General features: G+C 36.9%; 1 protein-coding gene across 1 annotated transcript in view; it reads left to right on the top strand.

The window, feature by feature from the left end:
- Positions 1–16858, top strand: part of LOC104545266 (neuroblastoma-amplified sequence-like) — a gene marked incomplete at its 5' end in the record, with an annotated part of 98753 nt that overhangs the window by 24761 nt on the left and 57134 nt on the right. Inside the window, 4 exons of the mRNA XM_010190360.1 lie at positions 4027–4256; positions 9697–9807; positions 13091–13341; positions 15252–15586. Of these exons, the coding sequence (XP_010188662.1) occupies positions 4027–4256; positions 9697–9807; positions 13091–13341; positions 15252–15586 (927 nt within the window). The remainder of the gene's footprint in view (positions 1–4026; positions 4257–9696; positions 9808–13090; positions 13342–15251; positions 15587–16858) is intronic.

The raw sequence follows: 16858 nt of genomic DNA, 5'->3' as shown, positions 1-16858 counted from the left end.
AGTTTTCCATCCTCAGGTAGCTGTTGTATTCCCATTGTATTTCTGTCCATAAAACACAAAGCACATTTGCATGAAATGTCACTTATGATCACGTCTGTAGTCTGAGTTGTTATTGCTTGATCATGGGAGAAAGCAGGACTTTGGAAATAAAAGTAAATAGTTCCAATTCAGCTGAAATTGCGAGTGCTTATGTAAAAACTGTTTGCTTACGTTTTTGTGTTCCTAATTCTTGTTTTTTTTTGTTTAATTTTTTTGTTAATTTGTGGAACTTTGTTCTGATGCATCTTGTAGCTTATAGAAGGTATTCTAGTAGATACCCTTATGTGTTGAATTGTTGTGGTTTCACTGGTGGGAGATGGGATTTGCTGCTTCCTGTATCCATTTAAAAATGGTTGTGAAAGCTGACCTGAACAAATTGGCATTGTCACCCAACGACATACATAGCTGCAGCGGTGGGAGGACAAAGATGTTGATATCCTTGCACTTGAATGATGTGATAGTACAGGTTTTATTTCTGAGGTGTTCTGGTCTTCCATCCCAGCCATACACTTCATCTTTTGCTTTGAGCAGATCAGACATGAGGCAGCTGTGATCTGAAAGGTAGGTCACCCCAAATTCATATGGTGCTCTGTCTAACTTAATGTACTCTTGACTCACAGCGTGACAGTAGGGTCAGTTGAGGACAAGTATTATTGATTTAATTAATGAAAAAGCTGTCCTATGGAAGGATGGATTTCGCTTTTTGTGTGAACTGTTTCCTTTAAATCTTCTTTCCTGCTTCGGTATGTGAGGAAAAGTGTTTCCTCTATGTGCTTCTCTTCATCCTTTTTTTTTTTTTCTTTTTTTTTCTTCCCTCCCCCTCCATCAAATTTATAGCACATTGAATCTTTTGCTACAGGACTGTGGCAGTTGCTACAAGGATTAGGGAGAGCTCTCCTCTTCTCACTGAAATACAAGTGCTTTCCAGAAGTGTAGCTTGGTTCCTTAGAAGTGCTGGAGATGGGCAACAACTCGAGGCACAATAGTGACCGAAGTGCAAATGTGTCTGTAGCAGGAATCTTACACCCTACTCCCTGGTGTCTCTTGCTTTGCTTGTGTGCTGTCATCTCCTAGTTTTGCAATCCATTGTGGTTTTGCTTGGTGTATGTGTCTTCCTATGTAGCATGATCAGATTAGAACAAATCTGGTGTTACAAAGATCTGAGCAAAACTTAATGTGTCCCCTGCCTTCTCTTTTGGATTCCTGTGGCTCCCTGCAGTTGCATCTTTTGAATCAGAGTTCAAAAGGTGATGGATATGTTTTGCAGTTTCAGTCCATAAAGATCCACATCAGTTATGTATTTGGGGTGATTATGAGTGGATTAGCCTTGATGATCTAAGCAGCTTTTGCCATCAGTGTAAGTAGTCATTTCAGTATTACAGCCTGAAGATCATTTGCATTAAGAGCAAAACCAAGAGTATAATATTCCTTTTTACAACAATTGGAAAGATTCTTGGTCTTAAAAGAGGTAAACAAGCTCAATAGCCTTACAATGACCTAATATTATCTCAATGATGTGTTTACAGTAGAGCTTTTTATTTTTTCTCTCTCTTAGCATAGCTGTGAAATTGTTGCCACTTCCTGAGCAGAGGAGGAACGGGAGAAAAACTGACTGAGATTCTTCTTTTTTTTTTCCTGATATGTATTGCTGAATTAAGTCTTTAAAAGAGATTTGAAAGAAAAAATAAACAGCAACTTTCCGGGGGGGGGGGCGGGCAGGGAATATCAAATTTAAGATTATTTTAGGAATCAGCACCTAATTTAGGCCTGCACCTGGGCCACATTGGTCGAGGCCAGGGCAAGAGATTGGGAGGCCATGTGCAGCACCATTCTTAAATAAATTAATTTGCAGGGGCATTGATTGGCTTGGCCTTGGTCAGAGGTGGGTCTGCCATTAAAGCTGGGGGAGCTTCTAGGAGCTTCTTACAGGGCTCCTTAACCCTCCCCCACTACTAAAACCAAACCAAAACCCCAGCTCCTCACAGGAAACCCAATACAGGATATTTTGATTGGATGTAATGTGGCAGATTTATTTATTTTTTAAAAGGATTTCACTTTTGCCCAATGTATTGAAGACAATAGTGGACCAAAAAAAGTTTTTATCTGTCTTAGCATTCTTTTAAGTTATTGTTGTAAATACTCCAGTCTAGTTCTGTCTCAAGGTGAAAAATTCTGTTCTGTCCAGGAAACTTATTAAAAATGTTATCTTTTCATCTTGAGAAACCATTTCTCTAGGAAGAGTTCTGGTGTATTTGTTTGAAAATACTTGCAAGATTGTCTGTGTGTACCTTGTGAACAGTCCTGTGGACTGTGCGCTGCAAGAAGAGTGCTGATGTTGGTTTCTACTCTTCTTAACAGAGGGAGGGGAAACCTAGCAAAAGAGTACCATTTACCCTCACAGTTTGCCAAAGGGACCTGCCTTTCTCAGTGAACTATACAGTAGATTTAGACAATTATGTTAAACATGTTTTCTCATCTTGCTCTGACTTTCCCTGTCTCCGTGTTCACATTCTACTATATCACCTAAAATGAGATACCAGGGTAAATCATAAGCAGTGGATTGGTTTCCAGCTGATACAATTGTATTGTAGAAGCATTGCTCTGCTTGCCTAGCTCTTTTCTGAGGTTTTATTATTCTCTTACCGATCTCCTAAGCAGCCTTGAAAGAACTACTGATCTCAGTTATAAAACCAATGAGTTTGCAATGTTTAGAGAGCTTCAGAAAAATATCATATGGAGAGGAAAAAGCTGATGCCCTGTAGCATTTAATACAACTTGGTGAGCAGGCTGTCAGCTAAGACTTGAGAAGAAAAAAAAAAAAGGAAAGAAAGAAAGACATAAAAGAATTTAGAGTGACCAGCAAGCCACAGAAAAATTAAAGCATGCCTCAAGGTTGGTGCATGTTTTACCCTGCTGCGCACTCTAGTTAGTGTCCGTAACTTTAGCTTCTAATTTAGCAGAATCATTCTGTAATAAGAACGAAGTGTATTTGTCCAGTACATGCAACATTTTTTGAGACCAGAGTAGTTAAATCAGCTGTTTCTTTTAGAAAGTATTTCAATTAGAATTGGCATCCTCAGGTTTTTTTGGTTGCTCTTTTGGCGGCACTCCTTCCTCAGTGGGTGCTACACAGAGGTGTATTTGGTTTGTGTGGCAGGGTTTTGACATCATGGGAGGAGCTACAGGAATGGCTCCTGTGAGAAGCTACTAGAAGCTTACCTGGCTCCTAGCCAGACCTACCTCTGGCCAAGGCTGACCAGTCAGCACCGATGGGAGCGCTTCTGCAATTGTATATTTAAGAGTAGTGCAGTGTGTGGAGGGGGTTGCTGTGCCCACAGGCAGGGCTTGCCCGGCCCAGCCCCAACCCAAGAGCTGGGAGGTCTTCAGAAGCCAGCAGAAAGAACCTGCAGCAGAGAGAGGAGTAGGATGTACGAAAAACAACTACGCAGACACCAAGTTCCGTGAAAAAAGGAAGGAGAGGAGGTGCACTGGAGCAGAGATCCACCTGCAGCCCATGGAAGAGCCCACATGGGAGCAGATGGCTGCACCCAAAGAAGGCTGTCACTCCATGGGAAGCCCTTACTGGAGCAGTCTATTCCTGAAGGACTGCACCCCATAGAAAGGACCCACACTGGAGCAGTTTGTGAAGAACTGCAGCCTACAGAAAGGACTCGGTTGAAGTTAGTAGAGTAGTGTCTCCTGTGGGAGGGTACCCACATCAGACCAGGGGAAGTGTGTGAGGAGTTCTCTCCCCGAGGAGGAAGGAGTGGTAGAAATATAGAATAGTCTAAAACATTCCAAAAGTATAAATTTTGACATTGTAGCAAATATCCCTTACAGAAAATTTGAAATTCTCTTATACTTTAAACTTACTAGAAATGGGAAAAAAAAATATTTATTCTGAACACAGGGATCAATTATAAAATGATACATGTTTTGCACAAATTTGCAGGGCTTTTTTAAGTTTGTTTTTAATTATTTTAACAGGTGGATCCAAAAGAGCTGATTCAGATGGTCACAAAGCATGTTACTCAGTATGGCTCTACAGACTGGCCCGAAGAAATTGCAGCTTTGATAAAGCAGCTGCATTACTACAATGAACGTCTGCTGGATTTCACTCAGGCTCAGATTCTGCAAGGACTTGGCAAAGGGGTGGATGTGCAGAGGTTTACAGCAGATGGACAGTACAAGAGAGAGACAATACTAGGATTGGCAGAGTAAGTAATGTCTATTATGTTTATTTTCTGTATTTTAAAATGGAATTACTTTAAGCTTTAAATCAGGAAAGTAAATTGAAAGTAGTGCTGACCTTTAGAAGGAATAAGTTTCCAGTTGCTTTAAGTATTTAAACTGTAATGCTGCTACAGGTGGAGTCTTTTCTGTTCAACTGCTGCATTTAAATTAAATATTGCTCAAATAAATAGATAATATTTAATGGAAGCTATAAATCTTTCTTTATCAACTGTTAATATTAATCAGGAGTGAATTAAATCGAAGGATAGGTGGAGGTCTGATCTCTTCCTTTCATCTCCTGTAAACCTGTCCTAGCAATCTGTTGGGGTATTCTCAAGCATCAAAGTTTGTAATGAACTGTAGTTTAAAAAAAAAAGTTAATAAACTGTATTTTATTTGTAATAATTTAGTTGAAGCTGCTATATATTACAGTATTTTTCCCCTGTAGTCATTTGGAAGTACTGAAGCCCTCACTATGCAAGTTCTTATATACAGAATGCTTTTATCTTGTCTTGCAGATACCCAGAATAATAATAAAAAATTATATACAAGATATAGTACAGTGCTGTCTTTTAATTTTAAAAATACCTTTACTTAACATCTGCATGCATGTACTTTAAGCTGTGAACGAGTCATAAATATACCTGAACTAGACACTCACATTTGAATAGCTTTTAGACAGTAAAAGGAAAAGTTCTGTGCAGTAAGAAGCTTTTAATACAATTTTTAACCTATTTTTAAACTACTCTGTGCACAAAGCTTTTGAAGAGCATATTTAGACGTTTACAGTCTTCCACCTATGTGGATGATGTCTTATTTTAAAAGAAGCTTTGTACAAGGATGAGCAATTTGCTAAAACGTAACAAATAGATGTCAGTTTTATCTTCCATATTTGGTGTATTGTCATTAGAGCTTATTATGCATTATTTATCAAATATTTAAAGATCTGGATGCCTCAGAGGCTTAAGTTGGTTCTCAAACAGTTAACAATTTGTTTGGTCAAAATAGAGCCAGAATGTATCTGCAAAGGTATTAGGAAAACTAGAGCAAGACTGAATGGGAATTCTTGAGTCATCAGATGAGGTCTCATGTAGCTTCAGGCAACTATAGTGTATAAATTTTTTACATTATTCTTTTATTTGAGGCCCGATTTTTTATAGTTTGTTTTGGTTTGTTTTGTTTTTTCTTTAACCTGCTCTGAGTTCTTCAGCCCTTCACTGCTTCTCTTAAAATGTTGAAATCAGCAGTTAGTTTTAGTAATTTGACACCAATTTCTTATGTCACTGATCTGAAATATTTTAGATTTTAAGAAAACATGTGGAATTATCAAGCAATCTGAATTCCATAACTTAGCTAGTGCTTATTGGGTTCTCTGAACAGTTTTGGTGCATATGGACTAGGTCCTTTTCGAGAAGACTAAACCAGAAAGTCCTGTATCAACCCACTCAAAGGTACTTCAGCTCTCATTAGTGACATTGGCTTCTGAACGATTGTGTATGCTTTTGGTATACTGCTCTGCTCCATTGCCAGTGTAGACACAGCCTTTCCTCCCTAATGCATTGCTGCTGCAGAACTTAACAAACAGCTGTAGCCTTCCTGCTTAAAAATGAGAGGAAACTAAAGGCTTTTGGCTTAAATATTCATTTAACTTCTCCAAGTTGGATTTTTTTAAAACGTTTTTTTGAGGCCAGGCAGCTGGAAAAGTGGATCTCATTTCCCTTAATTATGATTGAATCCAGTGGTGGCTCTAATGCTTTGTAGTTGATTGATGTCAACAGAAAATGTTGAAGAGTGATTGTGAGGAAGCATATGCACATGTACGATACTAAAGAGGTTTTAGAGAACAAGATAGAAGAAAAAACTTGCTGTGAGCTGCCAAATCTTTATTTCTGTGAGCTTGAAGATAGCAAAATCCCAGCTGAATGCTACTCCGCAGGCATAGTTTTTGATACTTTGGAAATGGATGCTAGCACACAGGAGGGTGGCTAAGAACCATCCACAAGAACTACTTCTGACTTTGATTTTGCACCAGTCTTGGTGCAGCAGCACCCAGGAGGTATATGCAAACTGTGTCAGCACAGGAGCCTTCGGTGGTGGGGGGTTGTTTCTCTGGCAGTCTTCAGGCTCAAGGTAATTTTCATGGTAATGGCCACTTTTTCAGGCTTTCATTGTGTAACAACTGCTTGTTCTTGTCCTATAGCTGTCATCTTGACTATGAATAGCTTGTTACTGTTCTTCATTTATACAGTATTTTTTCCTTAAACCTCCATTGCCTTATGCTATCACTGCATGCCACTCTTAAGAACGATGTTTTTAGTGAGGTTTATAAAGTGCTAAGGGGAATGGATCCTGCTTGCTCCCAGAGGCACTCTTGATTTGTATGATGGAGTTATTGTGCAAGTAGAGCATTCTTATAATCTTCCTTTTTCAATGAATCACAGAATGGTTTAGGTTGGAAGGGACCTCTGGAGATGATACGATCCAACCCCTCTGCTCAGGTGGGGCCACGTTGAGCCAATTGCCCAGGATTGTCTCTGGATGGCTTTTGAATACCCCAAGGATGCAGACTCCACAGCCTCCTGGGCAACTTGTGCAAGTGCTTGGTCGCCCTCACAGTGCAAAGTGTTTCCTGATTTTCTGAAGGAACCTCCTATGTTTCAGTTTGTACCCATTGCCTCTGGTTCTGTCACTGAAAAGAGCCTGGGTCTGTCCTCTTTGCACCCTCCCTTCAGGTATTCATATACATCGATTTGATCCCTCAAGCCTTCTCTTCTCCAGGCTGAACAGTCCTAGCTCCCTCAGCCTTTCCTCATAGGAGAGGTGCTCCAATCCCTTCATCATCTCTGTGGCCCTTCACTGAACTCTCTCCAGTAGCTCCATCATTCATGTCTGAACTATTCAGTCCATTTCGGAAGTTGATATACTATTTATTTTTATGTTGAGGGTTATTAGATCATTCCTAAAGATCATATTTTTTTTCTGTCAATATATTCTCTATGTGAATTGATCCTCTCTTACCTCCTCCTTAGCCAGTGGCCTACTCACTGTGCAGTTCTTACACAATCTTCACTTTCACTGTAACTGATAATCCCCTTGCTGACAGTACATCAAGGATTTCTGGAAAAGGCGAAGGAATAAAGTTTACATGTGTCGTGATTTGGCAACAGCTGTGTGTATCCTTGGTTAAAAAAAGATCTGCTTTTATGTACTGAATGACAACCTGCACAAACTGTTACTACTAATCTGAAATTTACAATCAATGTTGTCATGGTACTTCTCCTTAATGCCAAAAAATAGAATAGAGCATCTGCCTCCAAAGATTAGGTAATTCTTACTGTGTAGTTTTGAAAAAGTTTAGATCATCGTCATCTTATACATACATACATCATTGCTGGCTGGGTTAAAAAGTGTTCTGTTTGCCTTGCAGTATTGAGTCTAGTTTCAAGAGGTTTGGTGCAGGAAGCCTTGCTGTGCTGGAAAATCAGAGGGAAGGTGCTGTGGCTCTTGGAATGGAAGAGACAGGATACTGGGGAGGGGGTTGTGGTTTTTGCTTGTTTTTCCTTAAATGTATTTTGCGAAATACTTCTATTTGTATCAAAATCTATTTTTTAGAACATAAACACTAAAATTAAAAGATTTTAATGCTTATGTTCTGCCTCCTTTAATTTGCACACGTGTTACTCAGTTTAAAGTACCTAATATTTTTAAAGGTTTGTTATTACTGAGACTCCTTACAAGGGAGTTGGAGATTTTTTGGGGTTTTTTTGTAGCTTTTTTTGTTTGTTGTTTTTCTGTTTGTGGTCTGTTGTTTTTGTGGTTTGTGGTTTGTTGGTTGGTTTTTACTATTAGGACAATAGTTATAACGCAAAGGTTGTTCTAACTATAGCTAGTTGTGAAAATTTTCAGCATTATGTTTTCTCTTGACATATTGGTTTTGTGCTCTGTATCTTAGATCTTGTTTTAATTCTGTAATATCTGTAGCAACTGTCACAGTGGAATGTAATGATATGTTAGGTTGAGCATCTAGAAATCAAAATTAAGGTGTATGGATGTGTCAGCTCTTCACCAAGGGCAGAGAGAAAATCATAGACTCCAGCTGTAAGCATTGTTTAGCATAAATCAAGATATGGTATTTATCTGTGTTTGTAAATGATTTTAAAAAAAACCAAACCAAAACGAACAAAACAAAACAGAACTGGGAGGATATGGTCTCTAATCCGGGGCAGGGAGAGTGTTCTGCTTTCCCTTTATTGTCATACATGGATTGTGATGATAGTATAGAAAATATAATAAACTATAAATTACTCTTCTCAAAGTCTCTGCCTCACCACCTCAGTATTGTAGAAAACAATGTAATGAGTCTAAGGAAGGTGTTAAACAATATGGTAAAACCATTTAAGTTTATGGAGTAAACTGTTTCTAACATGAGTCTATAAAAGAGTGATGTAGATTATAATTTTGTAAACTAATTTGCTGACAGTTGCAATTGTATTTTTAATAGTTCACGTGTAAGACTAAGAAAAGTCCCACATGACTTCTTTAGTTAAAGAATCTAAAACAATCTAAACCAATATGGTCAACAGTATTCACATTAAATACATTTTTTTAAAAAGTTGTTTCTGACAGATCTATTAGGATGTAATTATAAAGAGATGGTATTTTTCTTGGAATTATTCTGAAGAAAAAACAACCCCAGAACGCAACCAAACCACAAGCAAAACCCAAAACTCCCCAAACTCAACATCAGCTTTAATAGTTTCGTATTGCATCTATACCAGCATGGGAAAAAACCCCAAACAGCCATGTGTGTATCTATTTGAGCCGTACTAGCTTTAGTGGATTAGTAAAAAATAATATGAAGTTAACTTCAGGCTTTCAGCACTTCCATCTGTTGTTCTGTTAAAAGCACACACTATAACAGAAAAATAGCTTTTAATATTTCTTGGTCATTTACAGAGTGGAGCGTGACACTTTCACATCTTCTTTTAGTCTGCAAATACTGAGAGTGTTTCTGTCTGTGAACTTCTAGGAAGAAGGACCCACATCCCAGTTGCTAATTGTGACATGTTAAATCCTTTATCACTTTGTAATTTAAATGAAATGAAACCTGTGGGTTTTGCTTTACCACAAAAGTTAAGCAGAAGCTGCCACTGAGAACCAAAGTGTATGTGAAGCAGGTGCTTGGCGTTGGAATCTTTCTGTGATTGGATTTTTTTTCCCCCCAAATGCAGCACTGAGTATAAACCAGTGCAAGAAGACACACTTTGTGTATTTTTATTTAGCTGTGATTCTAGCTTCTTAGTCTATGAAAGAAAAATTAAAAATAAATCATTACTCTTCTAATGCAGATATTTATTTTCATGTCTTGTCTCTAGGGGCTTAGTGTATCTTTTCCCTTTTTCTCTTTCATGTCTCGTCTGTAAGAACACTTGAAGAAAATGTCTACAAGATTGCTGTTTCTTTGGCTCAGCGATACAATGTTCCACTTTGGGAAGTTTATATGACCCATCTGGAATTTTTATTCACCGACAGTGGGTATGTTGTCTTCCCTGCAAATACACATAGGATTCTGTTACACAGAATTACGTGCTAACCTATGAGAAAATCGAAGAGTATTCGGGGTAGAGTTCAGTTTGTGATTTCACATTTATTGTGCTGTGATAGTTTGGGAATTTTTGTCATCTCCATGTGATGCTTTTGTAATCAGCCACAAAAATAGGTGTTACAAGCAAGGATAAAAGTCCATATGTGCCTTATTTTTTCTTATAAGTATCTCGGGACTTTATTTCAGTGTTTAGGTTTCCGTGGCTTTGAATGCTTAGTGCTCTCTTCTGTTAACAACTTACCTTGTTGGTATTTTTACAATCCCTTGGATTGTGTCCTGAAGCTTGATCATTTTTATATAATTATTTATTTTTAAAAAATCAAAAAGTTTTGCTATTTATTGATCTTTCTTCTACATAATAGCAGAGGGGATAAATACATTGAAGCTTCCCATTCATATTATTCAGCTGTTCATCTCAGTTTCTTATAGGAACCCTTTTTTACAGTGTATGCTTGGAACTGTTCTAGCCTACAAGATTATGGCAGACCAGACCTGGCACTGGCGGTATGGGGAGAGGGATGCTTTGCTTTTTTATTCCAGAGTTGGTTCCAGGAATATTTTTTGGCTTTTTTTAAAATAAACTTTAACACCTCGTCAGTCGGACAAGTATGTTTTGCCCACTGAAAGATGAATAAACTCATTTGATGAAAGGCTAAGCTACTTGCCTGAGTAGTGCATTTGGACGACAGTGATGTAGAGCCCCCTGTGTAATACAGCAGCTCTTATCTGCTGTTCTGACAGACATGATCAGATTAGTCTAGTTTGTTTCAAATTTTAAATTGTGAAAGCAGCTTTAGCTTGCAGCAGTATTTGTACCTCTCTTAACATTAACTATTAAAAAGGATTAACATGTTTTATAAAACATGAGGCATAAAAAGCCAAAGCCTGATAGATCTTGATGCAAGATCTGAGAAGATGAAATAACATTCTGAGATATTATTTTCTTTCTCCCAAAAACAGAGAAGTCATTCCCTCTAAATTTTGATGCTTTAAATTATTTAGTGCTTTAAACAAAATAGACAGGGTGTAAACATGGCAGCACTAGGGTGAATGTGAAAGAGCCAGCTGACTTCTCTGTGACTACAGTATTACCTAAGGTATTTTGCAACAGTTTTCTCTCTTTGTTCTTGTCCTCCCTGAGTTAGTATTCATAGAATTCTGAAATCACTGAAGTACAAAGTAACAACCTTTTCTCTAATGAAATTCAAAAAAGTCTTGAAAATTGATGTATAATAGCGTAATATGCTGCTGAGCATGTTTTTGTTGTATCATAATCTCATTTTAAAGTTGATTGACAGCATATGGCCATTACAGTATATTTTAGTCTTGGGATTATGGCATTAATAATGCATGCGTCGTTATGCATTCATTCTGAACTGAAAGAAGTTTATTCTAAGACTTAATCTCTTTAACCAAATATGCAGTATTTCTATAAGCCACTTTATGTAGGGAGAAGCTCAAATGAAGCACTTACATAGTTTGCATTAACTATTTCTTTGACTACTTGATGGAAAATAAACGTGATTTTCTGCCATGCTGTAAATTTGAGTCTGATGAAAAGCGTTTAGAATTTTTTTTTAATTTAATGGAAGTTTTAATGTTTCTTTTGAAGAATTTGATCACATTTGATTACCAAAAAGCTATAAAATGCATTTCATTATTTCAGCTACATAAAGATTTATGTTTGTCTGGCACAGAATCTATTATTCCAGAATCTCTCTGAACAGGATAATGAACCCTTCCTATCTACCACTAGCCCTGCCCCGAAAACAGTGGGCAAATCTCTAGATACTGTCAATATAATTTCATGTCCATCCAGCCTTTAGTTTGAACTTTGAGTGTAGCCATAAAAATGTATTCAGATCACAGTCTTGAAACACATCAGTTCCAAATGTCTCGTTTGTCTGATATTAAGAGTGAATGATGCTTTATTTCCATTAGCATCGTACTGATTTCCATTAATGTGGTACAACACTTAACGAATAACAAGAATTTAGAGAATTAAAATAATGCTTACAAGGTTAACAACCTAACTGGGGTAGGTTCTAGATGTAAAAACAACTCAAAAATAACTTATTCTCCCTCAGAAATTGGAGAATAACTTTTTAACCGAGGCATGGTTGTGTTTGTGGTATTTACTGTATGAAAATCATGTTTAGGAATGAAACTGAGACATTTTACATGGATATCAAAGAGAAACACTTACTTACATGTGGCATTTATAGTCAGGAAAAAGTGATGTTGAAATTCTAATTTAATCAATTTTAAAGTCAGAAGAAAATCAAATGGATTAGGAGACATCAGATTTTCAAATGAAATGTACTACCTAACATGGCTTATGATTGGAGTCTGGGGAGAGTCAAGGTGGTTGTCATCTGTGGGTTACTTATTTTCTCAGACTTCAGGTAAAACTGTCAGTTGAGAAAGGTATAAGGTTAAGATGAGATTCCTTGATATGCACCTCTTTTCTCCTAACTGAGGAAAAAAAGGAGTGATTGCATTCAGCTGTCTTTTATGTAGTCAGCTGGAGGTGTCTGAATTCATGCTGTGAATGGGCTAATGTATTCTTTTCATAAAGGTCAGGAAAAAGATTCACTTGAAGCAGTGAGATTGGTTGAGGTCAACCCGAGACTTGCTGATATTTTCATAAGTTTTCATGGATCACAATTTGAGAAGCAACTTGATAAAACTGTCAAATGAAATATGCTAAGCATGAATAATAGTGTCAAATAGATTAACTAGTGAGCAAGAGCCAGTTTTGAGTGATAATATTTCTCAAAGCACGTGCAGGTGTTCATCAACTACAGAAAATAGAATATAATAGGTTGGGAGAACATCTAATTGAGCAATAGGTCTTTCTGGCATCATTCAGCCACAAGTTTTTTTATTTGTCTCTTTTTTTTTCTTTTTTCTTCTTAAAAGGCTTCTTGTTCACACAGTCTGGACATATGTCTACTTTTACATATAGCTATACTTAGAGATGTGAAATGGTGCTTTGAATCCCACTTAAGTATTCATGATCCTTAATCTGCATGTCCAAGTCAACAGATAACAACATCAGGAAATAAAAGAGCTCCTTAGCTTTTGTTTATGGAGAATAACAACTATCTAAATATTTATGAATAACCTTCTTTCAAAATATCTTAAGATAAGTCGAACTTTAAACAAAGTAAAATATTGTTCTGTCTCCCAAATTATTCTTTCTAAACGCAGGTTATCAACTCTGGAAATAGAAGAAAGAGCACAAAGCCTGAGTCTCTTTGAGACTTTGAAAACCAATCCTGAAACCTTATATGAACACATGGTTAAATATGTTTACTCAAGTATTGAAGGCACAGATCACCAGCGGTTGCTTTATTATTTTACTCTCCTTGAAAATTGTGGTTGCTCGGAAGTGGTGAAGCACACTGTTAAACCTGAAACTCACATCCGACTCTTGAAAAAATTCAAAGCAGTTGCACCAGGTAGGAGAGTTCCCCTTTCTTTTCTTCATTAATGGTACTTATTATTCTGTTATGTGAGTGTTGACGTGATTATGCTTGTCTAGGTGCTCTTCAGGTATTTTTTTTTTCCAGTGAGCATATCAGATGAATGCAAGTAATTTAGTAGGTTAGTCATACAGGAAGGAGTAAGTTCCTTGTCTTTCTATTACTGGAAATTTCATTTATCACAGCAAGCAAAAAATATTTAAAAACAAGTGTCTGTTAGTGATGAAAGTTAAAATTATTGGCAGTGATTCACAGTGAATTTTTTAAGAAAAAATGCAGACCTCTCCTGGAGCTTAATTTTTAACACCACAAGTTTTACATGAATATTCTCAAAGAACTTAAGACAGTTTACTTTTCAGAAGTCTAAATTACATAATGTATCAGGAAATTTATGCATTTTGTTTGTTTGTTTTAAAAAGACTGATTTTATTTTGTATTTTATCCTTGCTGTTACATTTGGCTTTTGCAGAACTACACCACTATTTGTCCTCCTATGTTATCAAACAATGCCTATAAAAGTAAGCTGCTGGAAAGCACTAGTAAATTTTGAATACTGATTTCAGTTTGCTTGTTAGTCAAGTTTTAGCACTATCTTGAATTTCAGTTGAATAGCTCCAAATCCAGTTTCAGAATGAAAAATACGCACTATGTGGGATTACCTGCTGTGGGGATTAATTAATTTTTCAATACTGGAACCTCACTAACTTTGCTGCAGAATTTGAAGAGATTGAGCAAGTGAAGTCATAGAATCGTAGCATACCAGGTTGGAAGGGACCTCAAGGATCATCTGGTCCAACCTTTCTTGACAAAAGCACAATCTAGACAAGATGACCTAGCATCCTGTCCAGCTGAATCTTAGAAGTGTCTAATGTTGGGGAAATCAATGTACTACAGGAAGAAAAAAAGGGGTTTGTTGTTTTTTTTGCGGTGGGGAAGAGGGATTACCTTCAGTTCTTACTGAAAAATCTGTCAAGAAGTTACTGTTTGCCTTCAAAGTTATTTTCAGATGTTGCTCAAACAAAAGTCCTAGGACCATATATCAGAAATAAATTAGTAACTTTGTATGGTAAAAAATTAAGTCTATTGTATTGCAATGTCGATTTAAAGTCTCATTGTTCAGCAGTTTATACATAGTAGGCAAAGAACAGCATCAAAGTTTTTGTAGAGCTTACAGGCCCTCAGTGTATGAAGGAAAACATTGCAATGGAAGTTGGTTGTCTTATGAATTATATGCATAGAAAATAAAATAGTATAGTTGCTAGAAATACTCTGTTGCTAGAATAATTTTCAAGAGTTTTCTTCCTGTAGGAACCAAAGCAGTAACAGGACTCTTATATTATATAGATATTCATGTAAATGGATCTATATGTCCTTGCACTAGTTGACCTTACTTAAATTACCCGTGGTTAGTGCCTTGCATTTTTGCTGAGATAAGTAGTAAGTGCCAATTGTTACATGATCAGAACACACCTTTTTTAATTAATGAAGACTTATGTCTTGAGGTGCAGGAGGTTTTCTAGTGTTATATTAAAAAAGTAGTAGCACAGTTCTGCATACTCTCTCTATATGTGTGTGTATATATATGTATCTATATGTATAGTCTTGCTTCTTTGAGAATCTGCTTTTGTATCAAGATGTAATGTTAAAATATGTTCTGGGGATGAAGAAATGTCACATGCATCAGGACATCATAGAATCCCAGTGTTACCTATGTACAAACCTGTCTTCCTCCCCAGTCTGTCAGTAAATATGACTAAAAAGAGGAGTGGAGCATTCCTAGTTCTGCACATGCTGGTGTAGTACTGATTGTATTGCACATAAAAGTTGAGTTTGCGTAGATTTAACTATGCATAAATTTTATTTGGTTTGCCTCTTTCTGTCAATAGGTTTGAATTACAAAAAGCTAACAGATGAAAATGAAAACCCTCTGGAAACACTGCAGCCCGTTCTTACAAGTCAAAATATCCTGTCTATTTCCAAACTGGCTCCTAGAATTCCTAATAAAGATGGCAGCATGCTGTCACCAAGCTCTGTTTATACTGTCTGGCTACAAAAAATGTTTTGGAATGGCGATCACCATCTCATTAAAAAACCACCAGAAACCATGGATGAGTGGCTACATGCATATGATATGTGTTCAAAGTACTTGGACAGACTTGATCCAGATGATATTGTCACTTTTATTGATGAAATTACCTTTTCCTCAAAAGCTGTCACAAAGGTAAGCAGCTATATTTGAAGAATTTCCAGCCTGAGGTGCAGTGCAGTTGAATATAGCATCGAGAAGAAAGCCTCAAGACAATTTTTACACTTTTTTATTTTACACTTTTTAAAGATAAATTCGTAATCCTACCTTCCTCTGCCTATCTCTTGTTTTTATGACTGCCAGCATAAGAAAAGATTTTTATTCAGTTAGAGGAGTTAGCTCTGTGGATAAATGAGTTTTTGATGGAACTCCAAAATCTCTGTATTCTTTTTAAGATATTTGTGGACTGTGTATTTATTTATTGTACTTGTGCTCATCTTAAAATTCACTGTGCCGCAGGCTTGTGTTTAGTACCAGGCTTTTGCATTCTGAATTGGATACTCCACAGAGAAGCATTCTGGGCCTATGCATTTGGTTTCTAGGCACTGTAATAATATAAATGATAAACTCTGTCATAATCTCCATCTGGCTGAAAGCCTGTTATTGAAAGAACGTGCCTCCATGTCCATAACATATATTACCAGACCTGCAGTTTCTTTTTGCCCAGTGAAACCTACTTATAGGGATATTTCTAACATAAAGTTGTACTCATGCTTTCTTATGTATCTTTACTGCCAAGCACAAAAAAGAGATGAGATTTCATAGATATTTCTTTATTAGAAGATCTTGAGTCATCTTCACTTGAAATCAAGTTCAGCTTCATCTGAAATGAAAAGATGATAGGACGTGTTTTGTGGGTTTTTTTATGTCTTCCTCTTCTCTGTCCTGGATTTTGCTCATTTTCCAGAGGTATTTATGCATCTCATTCAATGAGGTGTCATTTTTCCCTTCTGTGAATATTGTTTTAGTCCTTCCACAATATTAATGTAAATTTATTAGAACTCATATAACCTGAACCTATGTCAGAATTTGGTAAAAAAAAAAATTGCTATTCATTGAAATCTAGGTAAAATCAAAGCTTTATCAGCACCAAATTTATTCTTTGATCTGTCTGTCATGCTAGACCGGCATGTCTTATCACTATTTCCACCAGCTGCCTCTGAAGTCTGTTCAGCAGTGTCAGTCCTTTTTGGGTGTTTTGATCATTTTAATCACATAGTTGCACTGAGTGCTTCATGCTTATCAGGAAAGACTGACACTCACCCTGAGATCTCAACAGCCAGACCTGACCCTGGGCTGAGGTAGCCAGGGACTGACTGTTGACTAATGAGAAGGAAATATTGTCTTCACGTATGATCACCACTAGTGACCACTTGAAACTTGTGCTGTTAATGTATCTTGGGCGTT

This window comes from Mesitornis unicolor, unplaced genomic scaffold, assembly GCF_000695765.1.
Source record: "Mesitornis unicolor isolate BGI_N332 unplaced genomic scaffold, ASM69576v1 scaffold3258, whole genome shotgun sequence".
NCBI lineage: Eukaryota > Metazoa > Chordata > Aves > Mesitornithiformes > Mesitornithidae > Mesitornis > Mesitornis unicolor.
Note: the sequence above shows the minus strand (reverse complement) of the source record. Positions and strands in the feature narration are given on the sequence as shown.